The sequence below is a fragment of the Ipomoea nil genome, unplaced genomic scaffold (genome assembly GCF_001879475.1).
Source record: "Ipomoea nil cultivar Tokyo-kokei standard unplaced genomic scaffold, Asagao_1.1 scaffold1043, whole genome shotgun sequence".
Lineage (NCBI taxonomy): Eukaryota > Viridiplantae > Streptophyta > Magnoliopsida > Solanales > Convolvulaceae > Ipomoea > Ipomoea nil.
Genome location: NW_017617471.1, coordinates 3,040,978 through 3,056,587, shown reverse-complemented (window position 1 = coordinate 3,056,587; position 15,610 = coordinate 3,040,978). Strand labels below are relative to the sequence as shown.

The 15,610-nt window shown below is 34.0% G+C and overlaps 2 protein-coding genes across 2 annotated transcripts; both read right to left on the bottom strand.

The window, feature by feature from the left end:
* Nucleotides 1–700: 700 nt before the first annotated feature.
* LOC109180962 (pentatricopeptide repeat-containing protein At4g35130, chloroplastic-like) lies at nucleotides 701–7,803 on the bottom strand. The gene is made up of 6 exons (XM_019330691.1): nucleotides 5,731–7,803; nucleotides 5,060–5,177; nucleotides 4,695–4,966; nucleotides 4,462–4,607; nucleotides 3,933–4,014; nucleotides 701–1,944 (listed from the first exon to the last, which is right to left on the bottom strand). The coding sequence occupies exons 1-2, from the start codon at nucleotides 7,694–7,696 to the stop codon at nucleotides 5,152–5,154; spliced, it is 1,992 nt and encodes a 663-aa protein (XP_019186236.1). The 5' UTR covers nucleotides 7,697–7,803; the 3' UTR covers nucleotides 701–1,944; nucleotides 3,933–4,014; nucleotides 4,462–4,607; nucleotides 4,695–4,966; nucleotides 5,060–5,151.
* Nucleotides 7,804–7,977: 174 nt separating this feature from the next.
* Nucleotides 7,978–11,237, bottom strand: LOC109180960 (probable U3 small nucleolar RNA-associated protein 11). Its single transcript, XM_019330689.1, has 8 exons — nucleotides 11,025–11,237; nucleotides 10,820–10,910; nucleotides 10,480–10,571; nucleotides 10,288–10,381; nucleotides 10,101–10,180; nucleotides 9,116–9,199; nucleotides 8,447–8,546; nucleotides 7,978–8,357 (listed from the first exon to the last, which is right to left on the bottom strand). The coding sequence occupies exons 1-8, from the start codon at nucleotides 11,078–11,080 to the stop codon at nucleotides 8,265–8,267; spliced, it is 690 nt and encodes a 229-aa protein (XP_019186234.1). The 5' UTR covers nucleotides 11,081–11,237; the 3' UTR covers nucleotides 7,978–8,264.
* Between the last annotated feature and the right edge of the window lie 4,373 nt (nucleotides 11,238–15,610).

Sequence of the window (15,610 nt, the reverse complement as noted above, 5' to 3'; positions counted from 1 at the left end):
CCCTTTGAAAAACCCTATAAGTTGTTGACGCACATTCAGTAATTTACTTTTTCCATCAAAACTTCAACACGGGTGGAATCTTAATATTAGACTACTACCCTTTAGATATATAAGATATGTGTATAGTAAGCATACTCTAATTTTGCGAGGAAATTTCAATTTTGGTCCTATGACTATAGGGATTTTGTTAATTTCATTCCTTTGACTTTTAAAAGTGTCAATTTAGTACCTTAACTATGTAATTTTTGTCAATTTTAGTCACTTCGACCAAATTACCGGCCAAATTTCGCCGAAAAATTTTAATTGTTAAAATAATGAGGGTATTTTGATCATTTCACGTCTCTTTTCTTCTTCACAGGCGAGTCCATCCCTTCCTCTCCCGTTTCCGTCGAATGAAATGAACTAAGATGATAGGGAAAAGAGGCTTGATGATATTAAAGATAAGGTTTACGGAGAGAAAGAACGCTGAAAACGGGAGAGAAAGGGATGGACTCGCCGGAAAAGAAGAAAAGAGGCGTGAAACGACCAAAATATCCTTATTATTTTAATTATTAAAATTTTCTGGCGAAATTTGGCCGGAGTGACCAAAATTGACAAAAATTACATAATTAAGGTACTAAATTAACATTTTTAAAAGTTAAGGACTAAAATTAACAAGACCCCTATAATCCCAAAATTGAAATTTCCTCCTAATTTTGCATTGAATAACAACTATTAGATATTATAAATCATGCATGGATATAAATCAAGTGCGACTCAAGTGTTCTTGGGTTACAGTCTTTCCAGCTCCAACTTCAATGAAAGGAGGAATGGACATTTCATTGAAGGGATCTTGTGACTTTGTGAGTGGTAGTAGTAGTAGAAGATCAGCAGTGCTCTGAGCCCAGAGATTACACTACTGTTTTCTGTGGCATTGGAATAATTCTATCAGATCAGATTTACCTTTCCAACCCAGAATTCCAGAAACTAACACATACAGAAAAACAAAGGAGAGAGAATCTTATGAGGGTTGATAGGGAGAAAGAATATAGCTGGCAAAGGGGATAAGATAACACAGATCAGTTGAAGAGAAAAATAAAAATGTAAGAGAAAAAAACTAAGAAAAATTCAAGATCATTATATATATATATATAGTGATAGATGTTATATGAAAGAGAAAAGTTGTCAATTAGGAGAAGAAAATTCAGGATTAGTGAACAGTGATAGATGTTGAAAGAGAAACTTGTCAATTACAGACAAAACAGGCATACATGATTGTACCATGATTTTCCCAAGTTTTCAAATTGCTCCCCCATTTTGATTGATTGAAGAAACCCTACAGACCTTTCACTACAATTTTCATTTTTAGCCTCTCTTCTGTAGCAAAGAACTACAGACAAAAACACACACACATCAATATGAAACAATTTCAAAGTTCCAATTTCATGGTAGTGTGAAATGACATGAATTTTGTATTCTTTATAGGATGAAGAAATTATTATATATTACAAATTTGTTTCAAAATTATGAGGACAAAAATTTAGCTGTCTATTCTTCTCTCAGAAACAACAGATTCTATATCACTCACAGATTGATAGTTTGATACTGAGGGATAAATTGGCTAGAAAGATATAACATATATAGACATCTGCAAATACAGGAGAAAGAAAATTTGATTACCGAATAATCAACCAAACAGTTGATATCTGGTGGGACAATAAACTTTCAAAGACTGGTTCAGTTTTCCTTCAATCATCTTCTGGAAAATGAAACAGGGCATACATCCCCATGAAACTATGGAGCGAGATCTCTTATTCTAGATATGATGAGTTCTTCATCTTGAATAATCAAACCCTGCATAGCAGTCAACAATCTTAAGTTGTTGGACACAGGTGTGTGGGCAAAGCTCATTAAGTCAATGTTAATGTGGTATTTTAGTAATTCAATTATCATAGCATGCCAATCCTGCATATAGACTGCCTTAGATCTCCATAAACTATGAACAATATATAATTCCCACCATACTCTTAGGAGCTCCAATTATATCATTTAATTTCACTGTTTAGGTCCCCTATCATGGAAATATAGGCTTTGCCCTCTCTCAGTAATCATGTGAAATTGTCAATTGCACTATTGCATAGTCATCATGAAATCAAAGTTTAAACTTGCCAAAAAGGATGCAGCAAAATGTTACAGGTTAAAAGTAGTATCTGGAGTACAGGTGAAGCAAAATTTAGAAAGACAACTAGTACAAAAATCTCAATCATCAACCATAAAAGTGATCCAAGGAGTGGTACTGCCATAAAATATAAGAAAACTACTGCACAGTCTGCACTGATTATTTTTATTTGGCAAATAAAGCAATCTCCTTAGTAATTGAATTGTGGCAAACTTAACTGATATAGTATTTATGCCTGCATGTTTGTACCTAACAAAATGGCAGGTATTCTATTGTGAATTTCTTCTTCCATTACTACAGTTACTCTCTCATGACCTTGTTATTGTATAAATTGTTGCAGAAACTTGTTGGCACAAAGCGCCTAATCATCTTGGTTTAATATTAACAAATAATGTGGCTAATGATTGGTCAAGTGCGATAGGTTACCCAATCTACCTGAAGAATATTTGGTTTAAAAGAGTGATCAATTTTAATGGAGATTCAGGACTCATCACTCAAGTGAAGTATGATAGGCTAAGTATTAATTTATAGAGATCAATTGTTGATATTACTTTTCATTAAGCACAGTCAATAATTCATCCAAAATGTTAAAAAATTATCTGAGTCTAAAGCTGCAAAACAATGTTTATATAGGCCACTGAGCATAATTACGCAGTAGGAGCCTTGACTAAAGCTTATTTTACTTCCATTTTAGTTTGCAAAATTTTTTTAAATGTAACACTACATTTGGTTGGTGAGCATGGTTGAATGTTTGGCTAAACCACTAACTTTATTTCTTATCCTTTCGTCAACTAGAACACTGGGATGATAAGTCCATCTGTTGGCCATAGTGTTGAACTTGGTATAAGGGTCAGTTGAACCTCCAACCATTTCTCCTCCAAGGCTAATTCCTAATGTACCATTTTGCAATCCAATGCTTACCTCAGTAGGAAACTAGGAATGCCAACCATTTCCTAAATTGGTTTTGCAACATTATGAAGACTAATTTTCAAACTGTTGCAGTGAACATTTTGAAGTCTGACCAAACAATCTAACCCAGTTGGTGCTCTATTGTGGTTAAAAGTTATAATCTCAGTCAGAACTATGCTTTATAATTGAGTTAAGCAGCTGGAGTCTACAATTGGACCTCTGACCAAGTTTTGTTGATTCTGAAGCTAAGACATCCATTCAAGCCATCACTCTCTTCACTTCATATCCTTGTTACTCCCTCTGTCCCAAAATGGTTGCATGGCATTGGTGACTAGACTTGACTTAAGTTAAAAAATAATGGATTGTTGAACTCAATAGGGAACTATGCCTTTGAGAATTCCAATTTCTATCCTTGCTTTTACATTTTGGTCTATTGTTGCCTATCTAGATTACTTTATAATCTTGACCTAAAGGCACTTAATCACCTAGGCAATAAAGCACAATATTTTACACCCCAATTCAACCCCTCCGAGGGTAATTTGGGACTTCAAAACTTTTATCCATACGCTTTATCACCTTCAGCTAGAATAATGTGACATGAATGCAAGCATTAATAATCACTTTGTATTTTGTACCTGCATGAGGAAATCCATGCTGAATGTTTATATAAAATTGATATTACTTTGGTTAAGTTTTATGAAACATAGTTCTTATTAATTAAGCAAAGTTTTTCAGTTTCTATGGAAAGAGGTAAAGAAACTAAAACTATCATCAACATGAATAATAATATTGATGTTGCAACCATTGTCAAGAGAAAGGCTAACATTAGCCATGCTTGACTAACAGGATGAGTCATGTGACTGACCTGACATTTTATTGAGATCAACTTCGAGCTGCTGAACCGATAATGGTATATTGTTTTTCTACTTGTTTTGAAAGCCCTCACGCTGCCGAATGAACATTATGATAAAGAACTTGAAATATAGAACTTAGAGCCATGCAACTGAAATAATTTTTGCCAATGAAATCAGAATTTGGCTACAAGTTAATTGCATAACAGGGTGGATACATCATATGTTATAAATTTAGAGCTGGCACTGTTACTCTACATGGACATAACCATATATAAAATTGATCAGTCCCCTCGCAAGAAAATTTCAGTTTATTTATACCTCAATTATGTGTACTATTTTAGAATCTTTATCTGTTCATTTTCATTCTCTGTAATAACTGAGTGCAAATTGTGATTTTTTAAACCTGTATAAATGGCAATGCCATGGTCATTTTACCTTTACTGGTTCTGGGGATGGGAAGATTTGCTTTTGAATAATGCACTTTAAAACACTAATTGGACAATTGATAGTTTCCACATCCATTTAGAGAACAAAGCTTACCAGAAGTCGTCGAATATGTCAGCCTCCACTATGAGATCTTCAAGAGTTCAAGCAAACAACCTTCTTCACAATTTCTATAGTGAGAATATAGATAGTTGGAATTCAAAAGCTCACGCGACCATGGATATGTTGAAATTGGCACACACCTATATTCCATCAGAAAATTGTAAAGGCACTTCTGAATGAGATTAATGCAAAAAAAGCTCTTTTTCAACACATTGGTAGCAGCATACCTTTTATGAAAGGTGCATATCGGTTCATAGTCATAAATGGCAGACAGGGTATTGTTCATGCATATAGGAACTACAGTCTACAATCATCACCTAGATGATCATGTGTTCAAAGAAACTGCAAATCCACCCAGGAAAGCACTCATGTCCATTATATTACTCATTTGTTTCTCTTCAACACCCATCAATCTCCAATAACGGCAAACTCGATCTTGCAAATAGATTGTGTCTGATGATTTTCATAATCAGTACCTGCAGTCAGCAGCATGTTAAAACTAGTGGTTCTTCAACACTCATCAATCTCCAATAATGGCAAACTTGGTCTTGCCAATAGATTGTGTCTAATGAGAATATTTCATAATGATTACCTAGTGACTCTTAATCATAGAATGTCAGCCTGCATGGTGGATCTATAGTTACAAGAAAACCCAGGAGATGCAGCATATATGTGGAGCTTATGCTAGATGCTAGAACTCCATTGGATGACTGTTGCACAAACCATTATAGTCATGTCATTTACCAAGCATCAATTGTCAATCTATAATTCACCATTATAGTCATGTCATATACCAGATACTCAGATAGCCATGTTCATGAGGGTTGTTCATAGACAAGCTGGGCGTTAATCAAATAAAAGGAAATTTGTAAATAATGGGGGAAACAATTTTATTTTAAAAAAAAAAAAAAAAAATTGAAAGAAGAAACTTCAGACATTTCCATGCAAAGAGGATAGGACATATTTAATTTACAATGATATAGTATCCACACAAGATTACTAAATATGTCTCAATAGAAGAGGCCTAATATTTTACACACACATACATACATACACAGACATATATTTGGGTGGAAATGAGCTTTACCAATACTGCTATCAACAGAAAGAACATAGAACAGCAAAAATCATCAAGTGTTAAGTTGTCACTGAAAAAAAAAGGAAAATATCTATTTACCAAGCAAAGAATCAAACTTACATTTTTCTACTTAAAAGACGTTAACACTTGATGTATTTCCTCCATTTGAGGATGTGATCTATCACCTGAAACAAAACCATGGAGCAATCCTCCAGCTTCTATGCAGCTCCACCCTGGCTTCTTTACTAAAAACTTCTCTTTCATAGCACTTCTTATGTCTTCAACTTCATCCCACCTTTCAGCACTAGCTTGAACATTGCTATACAGAGTGTAGTAACCAGCATTATCAGGATCCATTTCCATGAGTCTGCGACAAGCATATTCTGCAACTTTCTGATAGTTATGTACTTGGGAAGCAGAAAGGAGAGCCCCCCAGATCTTGCTGTCCGGTAAAACTATCAGTTTCAATATCATGGTTAAGGCCTCTTTGACCTTGCCTGACCGACCCAGTAGATCAGCAATGCAAGTGTAATGATTCAAATCAGGTTCAACATTGAACCTTGTTCTCATAGAGTGAAGGATTTCACAACCTTCTGTCAAAAGGCCAGAGTGACTACAAGCAGACAATAAACTTAAAAAAGTTATACTATTCGGATTAGTTCCTTCCTCTACCATGTCATGGAACAAACGCAGAGCTTCAGAACCAAGTCCATGGGTTCCATAGCCATCTATCATTGATGTCCACATTATAACATCTCTTGATACCATTCTATCAAAACAAGTTCTTGCAGTGGAGATGTTTCCACATTTTATATACATGTTCAAGATTGAGGTCATTAGAGAATTGCCCCCATCAAATGTATAAAACAAATTCCGCACAAGGTATCCATGAACTCCTTTGCCCAGTTGCAAAGCACCCATGCTAGTATAAGCAATAACAAGGTTCTCTAGGTTTTCATAAACAGGTTTGTCTCCAGCAACTAAAATTTTCAGAAATAATTCAACAGCCTCTTCAAAATGCCCATTTTCTATGAAACCAGTCATCATAGCACTCCAAACTATACAGTTTTTGCAAGTTATCTCATTGAATAACTTAATTGATCTCTCCAACTCACAACACTTGGCATAAAAATTCAACAAAGAACTTTTCAAGATACCATCCATGAGTCCACTTTTTAGAGAAAAACAATGTATTTCACAACCTTGGGAAAGATTCCCACCATTTGCAAGCCCAGAAATCATTGTAGTTAAAGTCTCAATGCTGGGTTCCACTTCAGCCAACATTTTATGAAAACAATCTATCATTCTCACAATCTCTCCTCTAGAGGAATACAAGGAAATCATAATGTTCCAAGCAACAACATCTGGGCTCTCAATTTCACCAAAAAGAGCGTCTGCTTCATTGACACTAAAAAAACTAGAATAATTCTTCAAAACGGAATTCTTAATAGACAGGTCAATCAAGAGTCCATTTTTTATAACACAACAATGAACCTGTATAAATTCAACAAACCTTAAGCAAGATTTCAAAACCACTATTATCGTCACTGAATTGGGGTGGATCTCTTTCTGCATCTCTCTGAACAATCTAAATGCTTCAACACCATCACCTTCAGAAACAAACCCAGAAATCATCGAAGTCCAAGAAACCAAATCTCTTTGAGGCATTTCTTCAAACACCTGAAAAGCGTCAACAAGCCCCCCACTCTTTGTATAACTCTCAATCAATGTATTGCAGAAATAAACATCCAAATCAAAACCCATTTTAAAAGCCAAACAATGAATCAATTTCCCATACCGATAATTACCAAAACTCAACGCTACGGCCCTGTTTATTATTGGAAACGTATAACTATCATGCAAGACACCCTTTTCTCTCATTTGATTGTAAACATAAAACGCAGATTCAGCCAGTCCCAAATCAACACAGGCCTTTAACAACCAGTTCCAGTGATATGTACAAGGCTTTTGTAAAGAACTGAGAAGCGAAACAGAGTTGTGAATATCATCAAACTTTACATATAAAGGCGTCAACTTGGAAATAATAACAGCACTGAGACTACGGCCGTATGAAACGGTTAAGGATGCATGGACTTGCTTGAGAGTTCGAAGGCTCTTACAAGCATTGAGAATAGAGGAAAATTGGAGCATAGAAATGTAACGATTCTGTGTTCTCAGAATCTCAGGTGACGGGTGGGGAGTAAATGTGGATACTTCGCTGAATAAAAATAAAGGTTTGAGGTAGAAGAACACTAAAAAGAAAAGACGAACTGGAACGGACTTAGGTCACTGGTTTAGTAGGTTATTATTACAATTTTTTTTAGAAATATAAGAATTGAAAATTAAACAATGTTTTTTAAAAAATCATAAGATTTTTATAGTATAATTTGTTATCGATTATTAAATTTTGAAAATGAAGAATTGAAGCCCCATAATTTCATGTATTAAACCATTTGTATAAGGAAAAGGAACCTTCAATCCAAAACCTGAACTTGCTTCCAGCATCTATTACAGAGAGAAAATCTAACAAAAGATGTAGTATTGCCAAGCCAGCACAAATATTTCTTGTACAGTTGAGCCTAGTTAACATGTGAAAAACCTACAAAATGACATCTATATAGATTCCAATACTTGTCATACAAAACTTCTGATCACATGGCAACTCCGCAAGATGTTTATAGTGATGATGATAAACTGGAAACTTCACGTGTATAAAATTTCATCGCTTCCTTTCTGGCCGCCACTTGAAAACTGGTTTTGTGTTTGGGGTTACAATCTCATCCTCGCGAAGTTTGCGCTTTCTCCCCTTTTTCTGGTGATCCAAAAGAATTTCTATTGTTGTGTCGATTCCAACAGAAAAGATAAATATATAACCACAAAATTTAAAAATAAAAAAAGGACCTGTAACTCTTTTTGCATGGCCATATCCATGTATAGTTTCTCTAGAGTCTTCACTCTGCTGTTTCTTGCCTCAAGCTCTTTGTAGGAAGAAGCTATTTTCCTGAAAGGAGATATGTAACACCGAGATAAGTTACAAGTGGCATAATAATTTTGGAAACCAAAACCCAAGGAAATGCATACCAAAACATAAAAATTGAGAAAGGATGATGAAACATCAACCAACCACCTTCCCCAAGGAAAATGAGAACAAGAAAACTCCCGCTTTTCCATTGTTCTTTTCTTAACTTTCTGTCAGACAAACCAACTGAATCGAATACATCAAGTATTCATGCAACAGTCTAAAGATAGTGTCTGTGCATTGAGATTGCTGCTAAGCAAAGCTAAAAATTCATCCAATTGGAAATGCGTTGCTCTTTATATTTGTATATATTACATACTATTTTTGGATAAGTTTATTCTATAAAAGTGCATCTTCGGTTGTGAATTTTTCTGATAGTATTTAGGATGCACAAAAGAAAGCATATATACAGTTTGTTCAAGACATGCATAATTGCATACATGACAAGAAAGCTAAATGATATATGCCATTATTACAGATAATGGTGAACTTCTATACTCGAGGCATAATTGATATGAACATTCCAAAATCAAATTGAAATGCATATTTACCTTTTAATACTGCCAGGCAAGTCATCGGACGTTGGCATGTTACGATGTTCAGATATTCTTGATTTGATCTCTTCAGCCTCCTCTCTAGAAGTAAGTGGACAGGTTGACAGGTAAGCAACTTGATTAAAGCACCCAGTATACAGTAAAAGGATAAATGCTCTTAATTATTATAAAAAAAAAAAACAAACAAACCAACAAACAAACAAACAAACAAATGCACTCCATAGTACAAAAGAAATATAACAAGGGGAAAATAATGGAAACACTGCACCCTAATCTATCTAAAACACCATTACCACTTAATATGATGAGTACCAAATTGCTTAATGCATTTTGAATCTAGGAAGATTGCCTAACCATACATAACCACACATTAACCCAAATCTAGTTGTGGTCGGCTATATAGATTCTATACTTCTCCTTTTAGGCCTCCCTCAATGCACATTCAAGTCATAACCTTGTAGTACACCAATTAGAAAATATATTGAATTCTGGTTAATGTATGTTCTCGGCATATAGCCCAAAAATGCGGTCAAGATGAAAAGCACTCCTTCCATTTTCCCTTTATCCTCTGATTGCTTCAGCAGAACTTTAAAAAAGTTGTAGCAATTGGTCTATAAAGGAGTAGAGGGACAATTCATTTAATTAAAATCTTCTTCTAAGACTACTAATGAGAACTCTCATAGGCATGTTGAAAGAAAAAGTTGTGCTAGATAAAAAGAGTTTCAAAGTTCCAACTAAGCACAGGCATTATTCTACTTGCACAAATATGCCAAATATGCATTTACATTCAATTCTATATAGCTCAATCAACTAAGTACCTATGGATGTGGTTATACAATGGGAAAATAAGAACCAAAATAACTACTTCACATTCTATCAGATGCAATTGTTGTCATATACTCATATCAGTACATTTTTCAATCAAGAAAAAGATAATTCCAGTAAAAGAGATCAAGAGCATAAAAGAGCTCATAGTGTGAACCTGTCCTCAGCATAATAGACACGTTTATTTGATGGCTGATTATCAAGAGAGTGTAACATTGCAGTAAGCTTTTCAGTTTTCTGCATTAAGATTTCAAAAGAAAAGAGAGAGAGATAGTGAGCTTTACATCAATCCACAAGCATTCGAGTACTTCATACAAAAGGAAAATTAAGCACAGGGCATGAACCTTCTTCTCAGTCTGAAGTTTCTGCAGAATATAACCTATGTCTTGAGTTTTCATCAACATTAGCTCTTCTTGAGTGTATTTATTTGCTTCACTCCTTCAAAAGTGTAGAACAAGATGGATTGTATTAGTATCTATAAGATACAAGTTTATCAATGATAATAATATGATATACAATAATGATACATATCTTACTCTGGTCTATGCACTCCACCAACAGTTTTCGATTTAATCATCCCAAAGTAAAATTCATCTGGATTCCGGAAAGCAGCCTTTTCCTTGAGTTTCTGTAATGCAAAAACAAGTATAACTTGAATATAACCTTTTAGGAGTTGGCAATTTCCAGCAATTCCATTCTAGCTTACAGGAGTATCAAGCAAATGATTGCAAACAATAACGTTTCAGGCGCCCTCTAAAGTCCAATTATTCTAACCTCAACATCCCTATCTATACCTATTAATTAATCACCTACCCAATAGCTTCGACCTTCATGCAAAGCAATCCTCAAATTTAACTGCAATTTAGATCAACTTACCCGTAAGGTTTCTTCCTTTTTGTGGTAAGCTTGTGCGCGCTTAACATAGTCTTTTTTCTTCTCGAGAAGTCCAAATTTCTTCCTCGATTCTCTGCCATAATGCCAGTAAAAAGAAACACAATCAGGCTCGAATATAAGGAACGCATTCAAAACAAATGAGCATAATACATTGAGCCGAGCTCTGAAATCAGGAACAATCACTTACGGCTGAGAACGCTCCTTGTGAGCTCGCCTTGGAATAGCATTCTTAAACGACGACATCTCCGTATATCGCCGGGAAGTTACTTGTGTTCACCTTTTGTTTTACGCAAGAACCACCGTTCCAGTCTTCCAGTAGCGGCTATACTAGGGCAAAAGTGCAAAGTGGAGAGATTTGGCCGCCGGCCGGACAATAACGGAGGAGGATCGGAGTGAAGTCTGGGCTCTGGAACCTACTAGTGGGCTTATTAACCCTGAATACTAGGGGAAATCAAACCCGGCCCACCTCTTTCACAGTTTGGGTTTAGAGTTAGGTTGCTTATAGGGACATCAATCAGACTAATGACCCACTAAGCCCATTAAACGTCCAAGGCCCAATCACCAACTAAGGGCATATTTTACTATGGACCATCACCGTAATATAGTCCATAAAGTAAGTATCATTTTAATTATACTTTAGCTTCATTTGACAATGTTACTCTGTTTTTCAGTTTCATTTTTCACACTCACTAGTTTCATTACAGAAATATCAAAGTATCATTTTAATTATACTACAGCTTGACAATATGCATTATTGTATGAGTTCTATTTTGTTATTTCATTTTTCTCACACACTAGTTTAATTAATAATACTAAAGTATTGTTTTAATTACACTCCACGTTCATTTGACACTATATGTTATTGTATGGTTCTGAATTTTAGTTTCATTTTCCACACACTAGTTTCATTTTAACAACATTAAAGTATCATTTTAATTATACTACAGTTTCATTTGACAATACGTTGTTGAATGAACTCTGTTTTTTTGGTTTCATTTTTCACAAACACTAGTTTCATTTTAGCAACACTAAACTATCATTTTAATTCTACTATAGTTTCATTTGATAACATGGCCCACATAGCACTATGAACCATGATCCACTATATAACAACCGCCAACTAAGTTTGGCAGTCGTCCTCCTCACTCGCAGGTTATATCATTGATACATTATTGTTTTTAGTATACTACACATTCATTTTTAGTGTACTACATGTTCATTTCTCGGTAATACATTAAAAATGAATTTGTAGCATACTAAAAATAAGCATATATGTCAGTAGTTCACGATATAATATAATTGCTCAGAATTAGAGCTTTTGAGTGATGATGGTAACTTGTAACCACTATCCGAGAGTGTGCAATGAGTAAACTCTACTTTAAGACCCTAGCTGATAAAGAACCACAATAAGGTAAATCAATTTATACTGCTCATAACTAATAAGCTCAAACTAAGAAGGTCAATAAGCCGCTCTCACTGAGAGTCAAGCTTGTAATTTAATTTATAGTTACCAAGTCAACATTCTGACCAACTTAATCTTGTTAAAAAACTTATCTTATCTACGAGTCTTCTTGATTTAATTAAATTGGTCAATTATAAATAACATATGAATATTGGTTTACCTCATTGCAATTCTTTACCAATTAAAGTTAATATTTATCTTGTGTACAAATAGTGATTGCGAGTTGACATAGTGTCATACTGACAAAGAAATTTCGAGTACAACAGACAATTGATTAGCCAGCTCCCCATGAGTCCAAAAAACACACTGCCCAATTAAGCTGACCTTTAATCATCAATATATATATCTGCATTTCCATCCAACTTACACAAAAGTCCAGCCATGTATCTTTCCGCCGTTTGTCCACATTTAATACATAGAATCATATAGCATATGAAGCTTCATGGAAATTTACTTCCAAAGAAAAAATGATGTCGGAAAACGATATAATATACAAATTTCCAGATAAGTGACTGCACACCTCAACTAAACTCTATCCCCATATGGCCATATACCTATGTGGAAAACTTGTGAGAAACTTTCTGCGTCCCAAACAAGACTTTACATCCCTTCAATATTAATTAATTAATTAATTAAAAAAAAATCTACCTTATAGATATATATAGACAAATGATGTCATGTTGGTAATACCATACCAAACGAAAAATTGAATCTCCAACCCCAAGGTCCCCACACTCCGACCCATCAGAGCATTTAGAAATATGTAAATTACGCTGACTCAATGACCCAGTGTCTCAGCAGACAGGATCAAATGTCGGTGTACACAAAGAATCTGCCCACTTTAGGCATAATATCTACACTGTCGACACCGAGATTCAAACATTATTCTCTTCTCTCAAATACTGTCTACTGAACCATTGAGCTAAGTCAGTACTGACGTGCCCGTCATTCCTAAGGTCACAAGCGCATGGAGTAGTGTTGCCGTTGGTTTTAACCACTTTTATAATACCAATGGACATTTGTTACAAAATGATTGAATTGAAGTTTCTCTAATCAATATTAACTTTTAATAATATTAAAAAAAAAAAAAGAAGTTGTTATTGTCTAATGTGTCCACATGCATGAGCTTGCTTTCATTTTCATATTCTACTAGTCCAATGGGGTCATGGACAAAATGTACAAAAGTTACTCACTTCACACCCTAAACCGACCAATTCAGCGAATTCACATGACTTTCCATTGTGTAAACAAATATATATGTGGTAATAAATAAACAAATGGACAAAAAATAATTAATATATACTATACCCACTGTTCAATCGCATCTAATCTTGTTCAATTTAGAGATAGTAAATTTATGTACACTGAATGAGCTTCTTAACCTCTTACAACAGGCGCATGCATGCATGTATCTATTCCATGTTCTACGTACTGCATGTACACATACTCCAACCCTTCTCGGATTCATGCATGAAAAAAATATTATATTTTAACTAAAAATTATTATATATTTTACGAGATAATTTTAACTAAAGTAATGATGCTTTTATAAAAAAAAAAAATGTAATACTTTTATATCAAATTGTAAAGAGTTAATTCTCAAATGGTCATTCGACTATGGCATTTTTTCAAATTGGCCATTTGACTTTTAATTTCCGCAAAGTTGTCCTTCGACTTTTGAATTTTAAGTCAAAATGGTCCTCTGTTAGCTTTGGCGTTAAGTTGGTGTTAAAATGAAGGGTAAAACTGGAAATTTAGGTTTTGCACTCCAATTTAAAATAATATGTAATTCCTTTTAGCAACCTGCGCACATATTTCTTCAAATCAGGTTTTTTCCTTTCTTAAATATACAATCAAAATGTAGGATAATCAACTAGAAGGCCAGAAATATTTGTCTTGAGAAGTTTGTGGATGAAGTTGAAGATGAACTAATTTGGCCTTCTAGTTGATTATCCCACATTTTGATTGCAGATTTATGAGAGCAAAAACCTAATTTGAAGTCATATGTGCGCAGACTGCTGAAAGGAATCACAGATTGCTTTAAATTAGAGTACAAAACTTAAATTTCTAATTTTACCCTTCATTTTAACACCAACTTTAACGCCAAAACTAATGGATGATCATTTTGGCTTAAAATTCAAAAGGCTGAGGACCATTTTGAAAAAATTAAAAGTCAAGAGGTCAATTTGAAAAAAGTCAAAGTCGGAGGACCATTTTGAAAATTAACTCAATTGTAAAAGTATTACATTTTTTTTCAAAAGTATTATATTTTCTCATATAAGTAATAAACATTTTATTCATTATTTAGTTTTACATTTGCTAGTACGTATAAGTATTACATTTTATCTTGACTCGACCCGTCTCACGGATCTCCACACAAGTTTTTGGTATTTATTTTTATTAAGGAAAATTTAATGCAATATATAATTGTACCAGCGTACAATGGCCACCGTCGGAAAATTAACGCAATAAATAATTGCAAACAGATTAATAAATTGAACTTTTCTTAGTTTTATTTAACTAATCCGATTATAATTTTTAGTCAAAACTAAAAACATCTCGATTTGTGAGTTGGGTCAAAGTATTATCAGCGTGTTTCTTGCTGAGATTATTGTAGGGAATAGTAATCTGGATGAAATGAGTATATTTTAAGAAAATCTTACCCACGTGGCAATTTTGTCAAAACGTTTAATTATTACATGGATTAATTTTATAAAAATCACCTATTTTCGATTAACTTTTATGACCAACTGAAAACTAAATGAAATTTTGTGAAACTTTTAATTTTTCTGACCACCTTTAAAAGTGGTTGGAAAATCATCACAAATTTCAATCACCTTTAATAAATAATCAAAGATAAATAGCCCTAATAGTAAGCCTAATTTTCATCACCCTCGCTAATTTTTTAGCAATTTTACCACTCATGGTTAAATTTTTTGTCATTTTCTAACCACCCATGGTCAGAAATTCGAGAACAATCTAGCAACTTTTTTTAAAAGTTAATAGTTTTATTACATTGTAGTATCTGTTCATATACTTAACACAAAGAACCACTGAGGCTCAATCTCATAATTTTGCAAATGAAAGTCATACCCGGGTACCATTAGACCACATAGTCCTGGTAAACAATCTAGCAACTTAATTGTTCAAATTTTTTACTATCTTTGTTAGTGTTTGGTGTTATCGACCACTTAAACTAGTGGTTAATAATATTAAGAAAGATCTTTATGAATCTCCAAAGTGATTTTTTTTTTTTTTTAGATAATCTCCAAAGTGATTATTAAGTTAGTCAAAAATAGTATTTCTGACAT